This window comes from Channa argus, chromosome 22 (genome assembly GCF_033026475.1).
Source record: "Channa argus isolate prfri chromosome 22, Channa argus male v1.0, whole genome shotgun sequence".
In the NCBI taxonomy this organism is placed as follows: Eukaryota; Metazoa; Chordata; class Actinopteri; order Anabantiformes; family Channidae; genus Channa; species Channa argus.
The window spans coordinates 5,791,138-5,811,429 of NC_090218.1; the positions used below are offsets into that span (position 1 = coordinate 5,791,138).

General features: G+C 38.3%; 2 protein-coding genes across 7 annotated transcripts in view; both read right to left on the reverse strand.

Moving 5' to 3' along the window:
• Positions 1 to 8,580, reverse strand: part of fryb (furry homolog b (Drosophila)) — a 49,289-nt gene extending 40,709 nt beyond the window's left edge. For 3 of the 6 annotated variants that reach the window (XM_067491549.1, XM_067491548.1, XM_067491546.1), the window contains exon 1: positions 827 to 1,852. In XM_067491549.1, coding sequence (XP_067347650.1) covers positions 827 to 1,049 — 223 coding nt within the window. In that variant the 5' untranslated portion in view covers positions 1,050 to 1,852. Of the gene's footprint in view, positions 1 to 826; positions 1,860 to 8,424 lie in introns of those variants that run through there. The other 3 variants (XM_067491553.1, XM_067491551.1, XM_067491554.1) reach the window with 3 other exon arrangements.
• A 1,368-nt stretch (positions 8,581 to 9,948) lies between these two features.
• rxfp2a (relaxin family peptide receptor 2a) overlaps positions 9,949 to 20,292 on the reverse strand; it is a 39,025-nt gene continuing 28,681 nt past the window's right edge. The window contains exons 13-20 of the mRNA XM_067491557.1: positions 18,540 to 18,611; positions 18,390 to 18,461; positions 18,067 to 18,296; positions 16,295 to 16,440; positions 14,980 to 15,075; positions 13,932 to 14,100; positions 13,093 to 13,311; positions 9,949 to 12,933 (exon numbers count right to left, since the gene is read on the reverse strand). Coding sequence (XP_067347658.1) covers positions 12,674 to 12,933; positions 13,093 to 13,311; positions 13,932 to 14,100; positions 14,980 to 15,075; positions 16,295 to 16,440; positions 18,067 to 18,296; positions 18,390 to 18,461; positions 18,540 to 18,611 — 1,264 coding nt within the window. The 3' untranslated portion in view covers positions 9,949 to 12,673. The remainder of the gene's footprint in view (positions 12,934 to 13,092; positions 13,312 to 13,931; positions 14,101 to 14,979; positions 15,076 to 16,294; positions 16,441 to 18,066; positions 18,297 to 18,389; positions 18,462 to 18,539; positions 18,612 to 20,292) is intronic.

Sequence of the window (20,292 nt, forward strand, 5' to 3'; positions counted from 1 at the left end):
AACAACTCAGTCAAAAAAAGTGCTCATCAAACTTTTGTAAAGCTTGATGCAATGTCCAAAGACAGTGAGTTCACTATCATAGAAAAGTTGCCAATACCCACACTGGGGATATTTTGCTGAAAATTACATAATCAATCTGTTATTAAAATAGCTACTGCTCAGAGTTCTGTGGTGTCAGTCAGATCAGAACTCCAATGCAGCACAGTGCTATTCATCTGTCTCTCAGATGTTTATCTGACATATGCTTGTGGGTCTCAGCTGGTCCATCAAAACATATCAGATCAGTAAGGACACGCACACACACACACACACACACACACACACACACACACACACACAACTGTTTGAGGTTCTCAGTTCACACAGTGGTGTCTACTTGACACATCTGGGTTATATGTCACTAGGTTTCACGGCAGGCATACCTGTCGCCCTAACATCAATGCCTCGGTAAGGCAATTGTTGCGACACAGTTGCGACACAGTTGCTGCATAATTTTCCATCATATTGTTATTGGCTGTGTTGTTGGTCACCTTAGAAAAAGAAAACCTGGATACTGCAAGGCTTTCCATGATGACCTTTTTTTTCTTTTTTTTTTTAAATCAGGGTTTATTCTCCAGAAAGCTGGTTCAATAGACCTGCATATCATTTAAGTACAGATACTGCATATAAAGGTATTTAGGATCACCAGGACCCCGGTTCTCATTCACATGGAAACAAACTAGAAAAACTACAGACCCAAATATTTGTATTTAATAGACCCCCCTAAGTAAATTTTCTCTTCATCTGCTTATGTAGTGAGTAAGGTCCCACATTTGTCTGCACCTACCTCTGATGATCGTTGTCCTCTTTCTGGATCTAGGCTGGATCTTTCTGAACCTCCCAATAAAATCACTGGGCTCAAACATGTCCATTGACAAGGAGGCAATACGATCCAGAACAATCCTATCCTGGCCATGGCTCTGAATCTCGGCATCCTGGTCCTGATCTTGGCTATTGCAGTGGTCTGAAGTCCCACTTTCAGCCCCAAGACTAACATCTTCTAGAGACATGTCTCCACGATGGGCTTTGTGAGCTCAGTCAGAGCTGCAGGGGCTCAACTCACTCCTGCCAGTCTCTTTGTCAAACCCTGGACCTCCTCAGCACAAGTGAAGGATCACTACATGATGGTTCAACAGTTGGTTCCACAGGAAAAAAACTTGCTCCAGAAAAGCAACAGCAAAACAGATTTTCTGTTGATACAATCCTTAATTTCGTGTTTTCATCTCCTTTCCATCCACATTTTGGTATCAAACTTTTTTCTTTATGTTGACTTCTTTCAATCCAGAGATAATGAGCTCATTGTGTTGTTACAGAAAAACAGCTCTCCTGAGAGTTCACCTCTCTCCGGTCTGTTTGCTCAAAAAGTATAACTTCATCCTCTTAGGTTTCAAAGGCAAGTTTGTTTCCTGTAAATGTTCAGAAACCTTCTCCTTACATGCCCGGTTTTTGCTCTCATCTCTTGTTTTGTTCTTTGTCGTTCTCACTGATCTGAGTCTCTGAGGCACAGCTGTGTTTCTCGGCTCTCAGGTGGTGAAAAAGGAGGGATCCAATTCCAAGAGCGCAGCTTGATTGGGTAGTTCAGGGAGTATGGGTAGCTCTCTTCTCCACTCTCCTTTTCACCGTCTTCTTTTTCTACTTTTTCTCTAGTTACCCCCTATTGTCACTCTGGACTAAGAGAACTAATTATTTCTTGTGCCCTGAGTCCCACACCTGTTTCCTTCTTCTTGTTTCATTATTTTCCATCTCACATAGTAGGAAAGCACACCAGAATGGCATGCATCAGCTTGATTCAGACAGTTTACACATGGCATGTGGGTGTGAATATGAGTAAAGAGTCCCTGTACTCACTGGTTGAGGCTGTTTAGCCAGTTACAGCAACCTCAATGTGTTAAGGGTGTAGGATTACTGAGGGTAGACACACCCCTTTGCTGAAGGGGGAAACAAAGCCAAACACAAACAGGAAGAATCCAGACTGCAGACGGACAAAAAATGCGATGACAGCTACTTGTTAGTCTAGGTTGGGAGATGTATTTCACAGGTAATTGAAGCATTGCCAAGTAGTCCGAAATCTTTCCTCACAGTCCTGTCATGCCGGCAAACTCAGGCTATGTTCAATTTTATTTCTTAAAAAAAAAAAAAAAAAGCCATGCACCACCCTCTTAATACTTGGTTAGCAATTTTGATGTTATATCAATTTGCAAAAAAATGCATCACTGCCATATAACATTTGACGAGTATACATAAAAGACAAGAAAACTGTTTAACTCATCCGCATTAAAAAAGGTAAATAATCCCTCACTCAGTTCTCTAGTATAGGCACTTCTCTATCTTGTATTTTACTGTCTCTTTCTCCGTAGCAAGGGTAATTAGTCTCTCTAGAGATACCTACCCTGAGGTAACTTCCTGCTGTTCATGCAACTATTGTCATGACATCAGCTCTGTTGAATGCCTCACCCAAGAGCTTGTTTATAGGTGTGAAAAACTTTCATATCCTTTTGAAAAGGCAGCGAAATGTCTTTTACAGTATTGTCACATTTATCAAGCTACGGTACAGAATGTACAGCACAGAAAATATACTAAAAGGGGATCTTGTAGAAAACAAAATACCTAAAAGTGCATATGTAAAAAATGTGTAAATATAAAAATGTGGGATGGTAGTACAGTATTAGTACTGTTCCAGGAGACTGTGAGATGTTGTTAAATTGTGGGTAATATAAGCACCAGGTGTTCGTTGAGGAAGGAAGGAGAAAAAGTACAAAAATACAGTTTGTGGTTCTGCTGCATTGAGTTTGATACTTTTATTAAACGACTGTGAGTCCAGCAATGTTATACATGTGCAATGTGCAGAGAGTGCTTGTTGCAGTGGTTGTGTCTTGTTGGAATATTAGTAAGACGTGTAGAATGTCTCCAACAGAGCTAAAAACTTAGTGCTATGATGAAATTTGTGAACACATTTTTTAAACGGACACAACTGAAAAAAACGAGAGCAACCAAACCAATTGCCTAATGGTTAAAGTGCTCAGCATGCAAAGTGCCCACCCAAAACATTCTATCAAATAAATCCAAATAAAATAAGGTAAAAATCTACATTTAAAAAGATCTTCCAAAACGAGGATTCACATAAAAGAAATCACAAACACATATTTCTCAAGACTTCAGAGGAAGATGAAGTTTTCTGTGATATGCTAAAACAAACAACTTTTTCTAAGAATGTGTTTCACTGCCAGCCAAGCAAAGAGGCAAAAGGGTGAAGCCTCTTACAAACACAATAATAAAGATGCTTGCCTAAATCTGGAAAGGAAATAGTTAAGGGTGGCAAACAAGCACAGGGAGGCATGGTGCCAAAGTCAGTTAGAGAGGCGGGCCAAACCCTTGGGGAGTCCAACAGCCAAGTATTAAGACATTCACTCTTACACACAAACAGGAGATTATTGTTCTAACTGACAACATTGGCCGACCAATGGAAGAAGACACGCTTCAGGAATGTGCTGGCAAACAAAACAGTGAGGTGCTGCAGGGGTTATCATTTACTTTTTATTTATGCCCGTCTATTATAGATTCGACTCGACTTCATACATTTATCTACAACAACGATAGAATTATATTATCGGATATGACGACTGGTTCTGATCAGGGTCTCTTATTTGAGTGAGCTGATTAGTTATTTGTGTTTATTCTGAACCTGTCAATCGTTCATGTACTGCGCACGGCATTTTTCCTTCCATCCTCCTCTTTGTGCTTTCTAATCTGTAATATAAACTACTCACTTGATTGTTTTTACATAAAAATTCATTGAATTTCATTTAATACACGGACAGTATTCAACCAAACATCTAAATCCAATTTTTATAAAGGAGAGTACATTATTAAACTCCATCTAAATATATTTTATTACTCAGTTACATAAAGATGAAAATATCACAGATAATCATGAGTATTTAAGATTTAAATAATTGACTTTCATTTTTCATGAATTAGTGACCAGTTGCAAATAGGCCAGAGTATGAATAATCAACCCAGGATATCTTCTTGTGTCTATCTTTGTCTAATGAATAAACATTTTTAAGTCAAAATTAAATGAAAATATTATAACTATTATTGATTTGGTTTTCATTTAGCATTTCTTTATGCGTTAACTTCAGATGGTGGAACCTTTCATTTACACTTGGGTCACAAATTGTGCTTATACACATAAACGCTGTTCCTTTAAGCATCTCACAGCTTGCTATCAGCAGGTACTGAACACCTGCTTCATCTATGTGCCTTCTAGTCTCATCCTTTAACACTGACTCAAGAGACAGCGTCACCCTAACAACAATTTCTTCTCTGATTATCATTTTCTAAAACTGCTGCTACAATAAAAACCTTTTATTTCCCCTGTCACTCAAAAATGTTGGCATGTTAAAAACTGCCCAGCCTGCCCTGGAAGCTCAGCAACCCAGTCTAACAGGAGAACAGAGGTTATAAACATGTTTACTACTGGCTTATGCACTGAAGCAATGACTCTGATTCAGGGGTTCACTGAGATGTAGGCTAAAATTAATGATAGCAGTTCCTCACCACAAGAATCAGCCTCTTTGTAACAAACAATGCAGCTCTAGATCACAAACACTATTGTTCCCAGTTGTAGTCTGAGATTTATTCAGAGTACATATAATCAAGTACATAGAGTATTTTCAGTACTTAACAGTAACACCAGTGCCAACCAAAATAAGACTACTTTAGTGGAATCTCTTTGTGGCTATGTTGGATAAAGCAAGTAACATGTAACAAGTTTTTGTATGAGAGGAAACAGCAGATGTTTATCTAACACATAACATATTCTGACATTTACTTTTACATGAAAACAGTTTTTTATACATTTGCCATTAAATAAAATTACATATTAGCATTAAAGCACAGTGGAGATTGGGGAGGGTTACGTCAGGAAGGGCATCTGGCGTAAAAACTGTGCCAACATGCGGACAAAACAATCCGCTGTGGTGACCGTGAACTCACAGAATAAGCCGAAAGGACAAAAAACAAAAAACAAAAAAAAATACCCCTAGTAAAACCAAGTATGAATTTAAGTGAGTATTAATGCTTGAATTAATGTATGCAGTTACTTGGGTTTTTATCTTTAGTTCACTCTCAGAACTGGTTGTAACAGGCTCAGTCCCTGACATATGTTTACGCTCGTATTGCACTGAGGGTGTTGCACACGTGGCTTCTATTTGCATTGATTTTTTCTTTTTTGTTTTGTTTTTGTTTTTTGCAACAGTGCAGTTCTGAAGCTCTGAGAGGTCATGCAAGGCTGTGTAGTTATTATCAGAAGGTACAGTTACACGCTAGCAGTAGCCTGATCATCAGCCTGAGCAACGAGCAGTGTAACTATGAGCAGAAATTCAGAGGCTGGCTTTACAATGGTGCCCCCTGGAGCCCTTTGGAGCTTATATGCAATAAGCCACATTTCTGATTCAGGAGGTCTATTATGAAGATGCGCCGAGCCATTATTACTATATTTGCTCATTGTTAGACACAATGCTCCTTTGAGATGAAATTAATGTTTTTTTGTGCCTGCTTATTGATGGGCAAAAGCTCCACTTTAAACTCCACCTTCTCAGTGAGCATACCACTAGGTCTGATCATTGTGTGATGCATAACAAATGGTGGATTCATAGAGGCATTTCAAATATGTGCATTTATTTCCTAACAGTCCACCATGCTTAAAAATGCAGCTTGGAGAAACTAAAATAGATTCTGGATTCAGGTGAAATTGATGCATTCTTTACATTATACACACATGTATGTACAGTACAAACATACACACTACAGTCAGCCTTTTCATACAGAGTTGTGTTATGTAACTTAACCTCAAGGGTCTCTAATGTGCAGACTAACGCATTAGCAAAGAACCTCAAAGCTCCAACACACACAGTAAAATACACAATTTAAATAATTTAGTTCTCTAATAAAACACTACGTAATTATGTCAATGCAAGGCACCAACCAGATTATCAGATCACGTAGATAAAAAAAGTATTCTACTAATCTCTAAACAAAATTCAGGACAAGCCCTCCCAACTAATTTGTAATGCAACTGCACTTGAGACAAAGTCACACAGGCAGTGTGATCGTAAGGAATGTGTGTTCGTGTGTGTACTGATGCCTTCCTCAGTATAAGAGTACACAACCACTGAGTGGACTTGTGTGCCTGGCAGAAACACCAGGTTATGCAAGCCAGTGGGATTGAGGTGCCGAGTGGTATCTATGGAAACAATGAAAACCAGGAAAGATAAATAGTGCACTAAACTGAATGATGTTCAACAGTGGAGATTGTGTGAGGTCAAGCACATTTTTTGCTCCTTTTCCCACATGTTGGTGAAGCTGGATAATATTCTCACAGCAAATGAGCTTATCAGTGGCCTGCATACTGCCGCTAAGCAACAGAACTAATATAGTGTGTCACTGGGTAAAGATTTAACCACAATGTCCCATTCCCTCCCTATTTTCCCATGTTTGTTTTCACTATTCAATGTCAGCTAACTACTGAAAACAATATACCATTACTACATTATATAATATAAACCTTGATTAGATTTCATGATTTGTTTCTTGCAGTGAAGTTATTGTTTCAACGGACACTGATGCAAACAGGATGGTTTGGCTGCAACCACAGCGGATCACTATACTTAATCTTTCAAAACACAATGAGGAATTTAATTGTGCAATTGCAACTTTTAAAATAATATCACCATTATACCATACCATTAGGAAATACCCTGGATCAGAATGTATCTGTATAACATTTTACAGCAAATTTGGAGGTGTACACACAGAGAGACACAGATTAAGAAGGACCACTTTGAACAGGGCATTCAGGAAGTGTTTCTCTGTAAAACTGAAAAAACTTTTAATACTAGACTGCCGATGTTTTGAAACGTTTACACCTAAAGAATTCTATGGGTTAAAAAACCTGACTCTTTCAGAGCCTCACTGGAAAGAAAAATACTAAAATGCACAGTGGTTGATACTGTATAAAATCCAAAGTGTTTGACACTTTAAAGGTTTCGGCACATTGTTCAAACTCATAGCGTTGGCTAATTCATTTGATGCCCATTAAATTGCCAAAACAAATTCTATTTGTTTTTTATTTAATATTTTCTTCTTCCCATGACAAAAAAATTACAATATTGCACCATGTAAGTATATATGTTCCACTAGATATTGATGTTACATAGGGCAACTTTATTGTCTTATAATACAGGTCCATGCTTAATATATTAAAAACTATACAATACTAAATATGATTAGAAAAGATTATTACATCAAGTCAGTATAAAACCCAAATTTCTTACATTAAATACAAAACATAAGAATTTTTAATTCACTGACTTCCCTTTGTAGCTATTCCTTCAATCAGTAAAAACTTTATAATAAAACTTGTATGATACCATGGAAGGAAAGAGACTGGCAGATTTGACAGACATTACTTGCTGTCTGTGTGCCTTACATGTCCAGACACAGAACAATGGCGCTAACTGGGTCGCCGTTGCAGACTGGCTGTGCCAAACAGCTGGAGACATGGCGGTGGTGCTGGTGTGTATGTGTGTGTGTGTGTGTGTTTATTTGGGGAGGGGAGGGGAGAATAAGGAAAAATGGGCCTAAAATTGGTGCTAAAAACAAACAAACAAACAAAAAAATGCAGTAAAAAGAAAAAGACTTGTTGGAACCCTAAGCAGCAATACAGTGTGCTAGTATCTGACTGTGTGTGGGTGCACGTAACTAAACCCGAGCATCTCAGCTGTAGAACAACAAAGTGCACAGCTACTCAGTCACTGGGCCACAAACAAATGAGGGTTTACAACAAAGCACATTGCTATGTGATCACCTTCACAATGAGGAAAAACCATCACAGCAGTGAGTTCTCCAAAGGCTCAGACATGGTCTCACACACAATTTAATAACACCCGTGAGCTGCTATATTCTCTTTATTCCCCCAAACTGTGCAAGATCCGTTAGCAGCTAGCAATTGTGGTTTGTCTAATGTTTCATTAACGCAGGCTAGCTGGTGGCTAAAATGCAGGGGTAGCATAGAGTAAAACACAGATTCGATGACGTTAGCTAACCTGCTCATAGTGGCGGCGCGGCATTGTTCGCTGTATAAGGGACACTAAGCAAAGGAAGAAGCGTGTTCACGTTAGTCACGTTTTCTTTCAGATAATAGCAGCCGAGGACTATAACTAGCTATGCTGGTAGCTAACTGGGTAGCCAGACTTAGTACAAGCCCCTGTGGTAGTTATATCGATCTTTTATCAAGACACTGCTCGGTTGCCTTTGTAGTCAACACAGACCCATTAAACAACGCCAGACTCAGCGGCAATGCGCCATTAAACGGAATAGTACCTTCTCTACGTCGATCTTGACGTCTACAGGATCATTTCCTGGTACGGATGCTTTATTTGAGTGATTTCGCGGCTTGTTTTCATCAATCTGTCTCGCCTCTCTCCTCCAGGAGTCGTGCCGCCCCGGCTGACAGAGGCGACAGCTCGGGATGACAGCGCCCCGCCCTTAGCAACCAATCAGACAGGAAACGGAGACAGGGAACGTTTTCTATTGGCTGTCGGCCGTGTCGATCAATGTGTCGCTAGGGGCGCACCTTGGTCCAAGGGCAGGACACTTGCCATGGAAGGATGCTAAGAGGCGCAGGTGCGTCCGAATGAAAGTGATGAGTGAGTGATGAAAGAGATGTTAACAAACAAAAAAGACATGTTGTAGTGTGATAGCAGACATTCTATCCAGCTGCACAAACACTTGAAGAAATTAAATAGTCCAGTCAGCTTCTTTTATTTTAATTCATTACTCCTAGGGCACACATTCAAATCAGCAGAAAAGAACAACTAAATGAAATCCTTTAAAGGTTCTAATTTTTATTTTTTATTTTTTTAATACTAACGGGACGTTCATTTAACCAACGATCTGTCTTCTGAAATCAACTGCACCAGTGATGATTTATGCGATCAAATTACTTAAGTTTTATATTTGTGATAAATTAAGATAGGTGGTAGAGTTGTTTTTCCATTTTGGCGTAGTTGTTCTTGTAGATAGTGATGGTTTTTTGTGGTTCTCACTTAATATTTGGAGTTTTGGTTATGCTGTAGAGTAAATTTGGGACTGTTCTGATGCTTTTTTAAGTGCTTATAACTTTTGCACACTGGCATAGAGTATATAAGATACTGCACCATGTCTATATTGTTAAATTTTTATTTATCAACTTATTATTTATCAGCCCTTTAACTTCAGTTACTTAAATCTCTTAATGTCAATTCAAAATTCAATTGAATACAATCCAGCAATTTTGTTATTGTTTCTTTAGTTTTTAAGGATATGTTCACTGAGAGACCACCCTCGTCAAATAATACAATGTGTTATTTGTATTATTATTACTATATGTTTCTCATATGTTTTAGTCCAAAAAGACATAAACACAGAATTAAAAAAACAGATTCCAACAATCAAGTAGAGAACAGACACTGATAAAATGTGCGCTGAACAAAATATTGTATAACACAAATAAACATAAGCAAATTGGCACAGCATAATATAAAATTGCAATACTTATTTAAATTGGAAAGGGTTCAGCTGTATCGTATACTTTGCAGAATAATGTATAATCATAAAATAAATTGTATAACTTTATTTGTTTTAGTACTCTGCTGCCATTATGTGGTTGCTGATGGTCACTGACTTTAAGCAGCTGTAAAAGGCAGTGCAAAAGGCATGACATATTGTGTATGAGTGTAAAAAAGAATAGATACAAACATGAACCAAAGTTAACAGTCCAGATGACATCTTACACACACACACACACACACACACACACACACACACACACAAAACTAGATCATTAGGAAGTAAAATGTGAGGTGACATGTTTAAACAAATTTTATTTTAGTCTAGGTGAGCAGCAAAGTAAGCAGCTCTGAACAACAGCAGCCAGTAAAGAGGCAAGAAAAATATGTGAAACTTTAAAAAAACAAAAAACAAAACAGGGTTAGGGATAAAATTCCCTTCCTATTTTCTGTGTACATTAGTCATTAAATGTGATAGGATCTTCTTTAAAGTAAGCAATAGGAAACCACAATGTGCATAAGCTAATAACACAGCTAAAAATACACAATTATAATTGTCCATGCAGCACACCCACTATAGCGGATAAAGTTAGCACAGTAGCTTTAATAGCTGGCTTCATCTTCTTTAGCAGCAATAACCAAAAAAAGCTACTTCCAGTAGCTGCAGGTCTGACTTGCACAACGTTCAGAGGTAATTTTGAATCATTCTTCATTACGAAACTGCTATAGTCATAGGAAGTCTGATGTAAACAGCTCTCTTATTCCAAAAGATATTTCAAAGCATCTCTATTTCAGGTCTTGACTCTGACAAGGCCACTCCATAAAGGTTGAATTAATTTGTTAGAAGTCATTGTAGTGGGTTAATTTTGTCCTGCTGCCTCAGTACTGATATGGAAGTTGAGCCATAGAAACTGAATTTTATTCTTGTTAGTTTGAAACAGTACTGCACATGGATGACTGAGAATCTACATATTCTCAGATATACTGCTGCAAAATTTTGATTACATATGTTGTACAACATTTGTAGGTGGTGCATGTTCTTCTCCATCCAACTTCAGTTCTTTCAGTCCACAAAACATTTCTAATTGCTGTTGAGTGTTAAGCTCTTTGGCAAGCTTCAGGTGCACATTAGTAATGACAGCAGTGGCTTCCTCTGTGGTGTTCTGCCATGAAACTCATGCTCCATGCTTTGCATACTGTACATTTATGAACAGATCCTCTGATTCAATAAATCTTCAGCTGTTTCTCTGGGTTTTTGGAACATTTTATCTTATGGCTTTGGAGTCATCTTTGCTGCGTGCTGGGTCACTAATTCAGAGGGTGTTCGTTATAATTCCGACATATAAGGATGTAACCATGTTTGTTTGTAAGTATATACTGCAATTTGTAAAAATTAAGATCATTTGGTTGGGTTCACTTACTTTTATTTGCCACTGTATGATATTCAGTCAGGCTCATAATAAACAAGAGCACATCCTACTGTACATAAAGATGGAGTGTGCAAAGTATCATGTAACAAGTAAAAAAAAATAAATAAAATATGGCAAAATTGTGCACAAAAGTTAGTGATTGTCAATGGTTAAGTAGATTTTCTCGTGTTTTACTCTGCTACTGGAAGGATGCGAAACTAGGTTTCTAAAATAATTTAAGTATTTTTTTCATTTGATTATATTTTCTGCCTTAATTCAGTAGCAATCACTCTGGTGAATAGCTTCTATTTTCATTTAGTTAAAGTGCAAACCTCCAGTCTACATGGCCATTTTTTCCAACACATTCCGTACAATCTTGGTAGAAACATATTTTCTCATCCCATCAAAAACGAACCGATCAAAATGCAAGTAAAGGAACTTTCATTAATATTATTATCTTGTTTTATGTTCTAAAAAAGGTAACTTAATGTTCCACATCAACTCTGTTAAAAGGCAATACGCACCTTTCTTTGCAGGTTCAGGTTTATATTTATGCGTGGACAGGCCTCTAGAATAAAAACATCAGGACAGAAAGCTCAACAACCCAGACGAAAATAAGTGACCAGAGAGAAAGAGAGAGCAGAGGCACATCCGCAGAACGAGGCCATGATACAATTGTCAGGAACTATGTGGAGAGGATGAACAATATATTGATTAAATTAAATGAAATGGATTTTATGACAAAAATATTATGAAAGAAATCTATCCATCCATTATCTATACTTGGATATTCTTTTGGTTGTTGGAGTCAATTCCAGTTGACAATGAACTAGAAGATTGGTAACCTTTGGACTGCAGGAAAAAACCCATGCAGGCGCTTGGAAAACATGTAAATTCCATACAGAAAGGCAACACTGAGCCGTGTAATTAAAACCCAAAGAATTCTTGTTGTGAGGTGACAGTGCTAACCTCAGATGTTCAAATGACATGTAAATTACCTTTTGCATTTGCATTTTAACAGGTTGATAAAAAAGAAAAAAAATTAAAGCTGGATTTGGGCATTTGAATCAAAGAAAACAGAGAAGAGATATTTGGTTACTTGTCTCCACCCTCCTCCCTAATCTCTTCAACAGTTCAATAGAGTAAAAATAAACATACGGGAGAGATTTGCATTGTATAACAGTACAACAAGTCTATTCATTGCGTCATTTTCAACGTGGAAAGAAGATGTCTGATATATGCTGGTATTTATTCTTTCATCCATCTCCTTTTCTTTTTTATCCCAATTTTTCTATTATACAGCCCCGTAAAATACCATGTTAGGCCTTGTATGCATGCAGTGATGATCCATGGCTCTTCTGGTCGACGGTGGCTTAGAAGACAATCAACCCCAAAGTGCTCCCAGTGTATATATGTGGCAGGAGAGACTGTAAACTGTGTAGGATGAAGTCTCTGATAGTCATTTTTACAAATGTTGATGATGATGAGGTGACTCGTTGTTAGTTTTGTTCCACACAGAAGCCAGAGTCATTGTTAGTGCTACTGTCATGGAGCACTAAAGATAATCCAGTTATAGCCTCTTCAGTTCATAAGCCAGGGAAGTCTCTGCTTCCCTCAGGCGTAGCAAGGATCAGCGCTGGTTAGTGGATGGAGGTGGGCTGGGTGCTGGTAGCAAGGAACCCGTGATGTGTCCATGAACATTGTAGAAGATGTGAGGCTTTTCCGGTCTTTTTTCAAGATGTGTGTTTTTTGCAAGCGACAAAGAAATAGCTCCACCTGCTCTCTGAAGAAGCTGGTGGTCAAGGTGTACAGGATGGGGTTCAAGGCACTGTTGATGGGAAGGATAAAGATGACTACCCAGCTGGAGATGGTGCCTGAAGGTAAACCAGGAACAAGGTATAGTTAACATTTTTAAGCAGTTTATGTCTGTGAATTACTTTTATGGTTCTACTCTATAGGTTCAATCAATAATTAATTGAATATTTCTAAAGCATCGGCGTAACCCGAAACCAGAATGCTGTGTAGCTCCTTACCGGGTATCTCCACCTCTAACAGTGAGAGGATTTTCACCATAAATATGGGAATCCAGCAGAGGGCATCAGAGAACACTATGAAGAAAAACCTGTTGGCCACAGCCACGTCTCTGTGCAGCGGGCTCCTCAAGTGTGTGGCATTGATGCCAGTTTTATAGATAGAGTAGAACATGCTGGAATAGCAGAAGACGATCACCAGGAATGCCACCAGGTTTAGACCTAAGGAATATTATATTCAGACACATGTATGAATGTAATGATGGAAGAAGTATTCAGATCTTGTACTTATGTTAATGTAGTTGCATAAAACTGAAATATTTAAGCAAATAATTATACTTAGTTGCTGCTCACCACCACATAAAAGTGCACAAGAGACAGAAAAGCAGGTAGAGAATATGTAGTAATGGCAACAATAGCGCTGAAATAATTCCCGTTTCTTAATTTAACTACCTAGTGACGTGAATGCTGGTTTCACCTCAGAACAGAATACGTCTGGATTTCATTCAACACTAGACTTACACAAGTCCTCAGTGGGAACAGTAAGTAATAATAATCCTGATGAATCATGCATTGTTGATGAAGGTGCAATGATGTTTTCTGCTCTGCTAGTTTGTTGCCGTAGTGTGACAGTGTGTGCTATTCAAAATCAAAGAGAACTTTCAAAGACAAATACGTTCACATGAAAAAGCTTCACTTGTACTGTACATGTTTACATGCAAATCATGCAAGTTTAATTTTATACCTTTTTACCTATGTCTCATTTAGTTAGTTGCTAAAAATCTGAGTTCATTTTAAGATAAGATAATGAGAGCAAAACATACGTTTTTTCTTCTATTTACCCAGAAAAATCCCAGTGGAATATCCTTTGGCAGTAGGTTTTTCTTGCCTGGCAGAGTGCAGGGGAAAGCAGACCCCATTAAGTCCATAGTAGTTTCCAAACACGTCCTTGTTCATCAGAGGCACAGCTGCAATAATGAATCCCAGGAGCCAGATAGAGGCCAGGACGACCTTTCGGAGGGACAACAAATGTGCTTCTATGATTTGTACCGGGGTAATATAATAATACAAAGACATTTTAACATTAACATTTAGGCAAACTGATGACCAACAGTAGGTGGCAGAGCTCTCTCACAAAGTGCAAACATCCTCATCATCTTTCAGACAGATACGGAGCATTTAAAACAAATGGTTTTACAGTTGGTTTTGGCTGAAAATGCTTTGTTGTTTGAGGGAACTTACAAATTATTACTTACATATTATTATTTTTTATTTACCGAGTATTTATATTCTCATTTGAAGTCTTTCTTTGGTCTTAAAGTTCTTCAACACAGCGTTTGAAGAAGTTGAGCTTAACCAATGTGAATTAGGAAGGAGACATGGAGACTTTTGTCTTCTACCTCGTGGGTAAACGTGTCAAAAATTAACAGCCGTTTTGATGACGCTCTTCATTAATCTTTTAATATCATCTCTTCATAAAGATTTTCTAATGAGTTGTTTCACACACACCCACACACATGTACACAAAGACAAACCTATTTTTATTAACCCCATGGGGACTTTTCATTGACTACCTTCCCCCAACCCACACACAGCAGCTTTCTTTGGCTGAGCTGTAACTGTGAAATTACTTCAGTGTCATTTCTATCATTTCCATATTTCTCCCGCTGCAAAGCCTGTTTGACCCAAACACCCCCATATATTAACAGCCATCCTAGTTCTACTTCACTGTTATCAGGATTTGCTCTACAGTATATTGTTTATTTCTAAACATAGCCACGGGGTATTACGTAAGTCCACTTGCTGTAGAGATTTCCTGAGTAGAAATCACACAGACACAGATCCAGTAAATGAATGTGAAAAATCTGTGTATTTAGTAGTAAAGCTCACCCCTGTCTGCAGTTTCCCTGGGCGGAGATTGCTGAAGGGGAAGACAATAACCAGGAACTTCTCCAGTGTCAGGTAAGTCAGGAGAAGAACAGACACCTGAGGGAAAACACTCATTATAAACTTTTAAATTGATTCCCTCTCTGTGGGCAATGGGTGTCAGTCTGGGTGTGAAACTGGCGTGTAGTGTTGTGGAGTGTACAAATACAGCCTTGGAAAAAACTAATTGAAAACTAAACGCTGTAGGTGCAGTCATGTCCTTTTGTTTGGGACGTTAAAAACCAATCTCTTCTTTGCATACATCATTGTGCAAATTAACTTTTGAATACGTTCATGCTTGTTTGATTCTTGTCTTATCTAATTTTAATCTTTCAATGCAATTTTGCAATATTGTTTGGTCTTATAGTTACTGATAAATTTGTACATGACATCAGCAAGCATTGTACACAGTATACAGCAAGAAATGAGAGATAATTATTAAACAGTTTTAAACAAAACAACAATTTTAAAGAAAAACTTTATTTCCAATTACATCTATGCAGTGCCACCAAGTCAGTTTGAAGTTCCACAAAAATGTATCGATTCATGTAAGAAGTGAGTGTAAACTTTTAACTTATCTTGATATTGTAATTTAGTTTATTTATTTTGAAGTCTTCTGAAAGTGTTGTTTTTTTGTCCTGATCCCATCATTTTTGTTGCTCTCAACAAACTGCTTCACACTGGAGATCTACCCACTTGGACATTTAACGTACCAGCTTAATTTAACACACCTGGTGCCACTTATCAAGCATTAAGTGCTGTAAGTCTTTTTTGAAGATCAGACATTTGATTTTACACATTACAGGTAATTACCAAGAGCGTTTATCATGGGGGATGTAAGCTTTTCTTTATATACCCCTTGGAACATCCCTAAAGTTAGTGAGGCAACACAAACACCAGTAAAACTGATTTATTGAGAACGAATTATGCAAAGAGTAAAACTTAGAATATCGAGGCTCTCAATTCCTGTAAGTAAGCAACATTGCATTATTACCTTGGTTGATAGAGGCAAATGGATGATAATCATTTCACCCTTGGGTATCTAGAATCATAACCTGAAGCTAAATGGAGTGACAAAATGCTGGAGGCAGCAGCAAATGCTGATATTGGATCAGTGGACAAGCTTTATCAGCAGAATTTAAGAGTATCCAAGTGTAGTTGACACTTTAAAAACAGAAATATGTCTTGAGTGTGTGCTGCTGAGAATGTGGTACAGATTGGCATGTATCTTTGCATGTTTATCTGTTAATATGTGGTTGTGTATATTACTGTACATTACCTCGGAGGAGAGCATGGCCAGGAATCCAAGGGTCTGACACTCTGTGCTGTCCATCCAGAGCAGGGCATTGCGATTGTACTGTCCACGAAATTTTACATCAAACACTCCAATGAAAAACAGATAGACACCCATGAGGCAGTCTGCACCTGAATAACAAAGGGTCACATACATGATTGCATTTAGAGAGGAAAGTGCTCTGTGTGTCAGCTGCTGGCTGTTCATGAAGCCAAAAAGAACATGTACTTTATAAGCGGGGATGCACAGTCTCAAACCCGCTTAGGAGCACGTTTATTCTCAGGTTTAGTCACTTTAAACAAGATAACCTTTTAGATTTGAAAGGTGCTTGACCAGGAAGGTCAATTCATCCAATTATACATAGCGCAGTTCTTAACTGAGCAATCCATTGAAATTGGGGCTTGGGGAAGATAATAAAGAGATGTGCTTTTATAACATAGAGGATGTTGCAAAAATAAATGGGTCAGAGTAACCTAATATGTTCCTCTGTCACCGGTAACAGTCCGAAGACAATCCTGACAGCAGTCAACACCGATACCTATAAATGTTCAGTCATCAATAGGTCTATTTGGGCAACAGAAAATGTGTATGTTAGTGAGAAAAAAAAAAAAATAAGAGAGAATAAGAAAGATGCATTTTAAACGAATTGAGCCACAATAAAGTCTCCACAATTATTGCTAGTATACGGCTAAGAGTATTGCACAGGCAAAAGTTTGCAGAATATTCATGTAACTTTTCTTTCACCTGTTCCTACTTTCTAATTGTGCTTGTACTTACTCTATATCCAGAGATTATGCAAATGATACACCATCAGATTGTGATACAGACAACATTAAGCAATTCTTATTTGATCTTGGATCTGTTAGGCTACGTACGAGCGTGTGCAAAGGTCCAGCTTTCATCGAAACACACAAAAGAACACTAATTAGACTCTCAGTGATCAGTAGCATGGGGAACGCATCTACCGTATGAGTGGTGAGTCACTTGATTAATTTAAAGTAATATCCTTCATACAGGTGAGAGAGGCCTGGTGGTTGAACAAAGGGAGGATGAGGAGTGACTGGCACAGAGGGGGAGAACCAGAATGATAGTATTTATTTAAGTAAATGTTACACAAGAGTAAAACTAAAAAAAGAGTAATGACTGAGCATACAAAACTGAGACATGTTAGTGAGGAACAAATGGTGTTTAGGGATGGAGAGAAGTCAAAATGGGTAAATGGATTTTTAAATGCGACTCCATCCCTGTTGGAAATGTTCTGTCTTTTGAACTACTTCGCTTTGTTCAGCAGACCCACTGTGAGTTTTGTTACTTTTTATTCTCTTCTTATGCAAAATCCATCTTGGTAACACCTCCAATCTTTTTCAAATGAAGACAGTTTTCACTTTTAATCAGACCCAAACATTAAATGGAAATTAATTTTGCTTAGTGTCCTAGTAGAGAGAACAAAACTAGAATTGTAGGTTTTGAGCGGGTTGTAATTGTTTTAGGAATTATCACCTTCTAACAGCACAAAGTATTAGAAATCATTTCATAGTTGTTTTATGTTACTTTCTTTTTATACACTCCTTGATCATAATTGTTTCTTCTGATGATGAAGAAACATTTGTAATTTAAATAGTATGTTGGAAACAAAATTTCTTGTTTTATGTGTGCGCAAAGTTTCCCATTCAACTCTGTCCAAGTATTTCTACAATGGTTAATAGAATTCATTGTGTTTCTTAGTCTCTGGCGTGCAGCGGTGCACGGCTACTCACAGCAAAGAGCTTTGATGCAGGTAGCATGCAGGTTGTTTTCAGCTCGTATTAGTGACCTCATACAGATGACAAAGAGGTTACCAAAGCAGGTAATGAAGGCCATGACCCAGACAGAAACCCGCAGCACCATGTTAGCCAGCAGGTCCTCAAAAGATGAGATGCCGTCTGTGTTGGGCTTACAGGACCTGACATGAGGTGCATAAGAGCAGTACTGGAACGTCTTAAAGTATCTGGAAGAGAAAACAAGGAAGAAACAAAGAGACGAACAAAAGAGATCAAAAGGAGGATAATCCCACAATAGACTCATGTAGAATCATACTTACATGTGGGAGAGGTTCATCATAGGCAGAAACATCTCTGTCCTAATATCTGGAATCTTTATGCCTTCTAGTGCCCTATAGAAAGAAAATGATATTTCACCACCACAGAAGCTGGAGCAAGATGTTTGTGTGTGTGCGTGTGTGTGTACTCACAGAGACTGAAGACGTGTCAGGTGGTTGAAGTGGTTTGGATGAATGCGGAGAAGGGGATTGTGGGAGATATTTCTACAAGAAGAAACAGGCCGTGACAAACTCAGCCAAACTTGCCAGGACTAAATGTTACTATCATGTAGCAGGAAACTGCAGATAGTTTTTCATTTTCTTAAGCTGGGAAACAAGCTGGCAACTTCCAGTGGTCAGTCCTATTTCACAGAGGATACATAATGCATAACTCTCCAATGCTGCCCCACATTTTACAGGTGTACATGTTTCCGAACCAGTTCACGTACTGAATGTCTATTTTTTCAGCGAGAGCATTGGTCTGTGACAGCATTTGTCTGTACCTTCTTAATATGTAGTGCACATCTGACAATAGAAAACCCCATGGCTGTTATTCAGGGTTCATTTCAGACCTGGGTTCGACTCTTTGGGAGCAACTTTCAGTTTGACCACAGTTGAAAGACAACCTTCTTTTGACAAACAAGGCTTGTTTAAACAGCCTTTTGCAAGAAAATATGGAGGAGGGTGTTTTCAATGTGACGTCAGGGACTTTTCTAAATATAAACTTAAGCTGTGTACTTGACACCTGCAAACGACACAGATGTGGACATGTGTCTGACATCAGTTTTGATAACTCAGCAGAAATTCAAATTCAATTCAAGTCATTGCTTTAACAGTGATGTTCTTATTGTTAACTATAAGATTCTACTTAAAACCATATACAAAATGTAGAACATCATATAAAGTTTTAAGATCCTACATGTCAAAGATCAAGGGCTTTCGGTTTGCACCACAGTGGAACGTGTTCTGCAATTTGATTTGGCATAAAGTTTTCAGTCGGATGCCCTTCTTGCCGCAGCCCTCCCATTTTATCCGGGCTCAGGATCGGCACCAGGGTGGCTCTTGATGGCCGGGTGGGGTTGGGTTCAAGCCCACTGCCTTCTGCACTGATGCGCAATGCTCTACCACTGAGCCACCAAGATCTTACATGTAAAAAATAAAATTGGTGCAAACTGATGGTGACGGTTTTCTTAACGTTTTCTTGCCGTGCTTCCAGATCAATTGTGGACATTGTTCCAAAAAGATGCTCATAATCAATAAAATATCAGTGGGTGTGCGAACGTGCGGAGGGAGGATCATCATTATCTCTGCGGGAACATTATATTCTGATGTGAATTGTGTTGCATCTCTTCTCAATGTGTGAATCTGGTTGAAAAGTTTTGGCAAGGCTGCTTAATTAGTGACATGCAAGAGAGACAAGGAAATGGAGAAAGAGCACAACAAACTGATTATTGCTGTAATTCCCTTGTGTGACTGAAATAGACAGCAGTCCAACTTTTTATATCTCTGAGAACCGTTCAACCAGAAACCACAACCACACCAGTTGCGCCTTGGCTGCATAAAAGAGCTGAACAGACCACACACAAATGCTTAATGACAGAGTGCATTAAATATAGTTTGAACTTTGTGTGAACTGATTTCAGGCTTAATAAAATCAGCCGTTTGCATGTAGCCTTGTAAAAAACAAGTATAGCGACTTTATGCATATAAAAGAACATCCGTTACCTTTTTTATCCAACTGAAAGCAAATTACAGTACTTGCCACAGATTCACACACCCACCAACACTGGACCAATTTATAATGGCTTTAATCGTTTGGCAGTGCTCTGCCTGGCAGTATAGTACCACCTGTCCTGCTCTCAAGCATCAGCATGTTTGTACTGAAAAGTGACAGTAAATGTTTGTG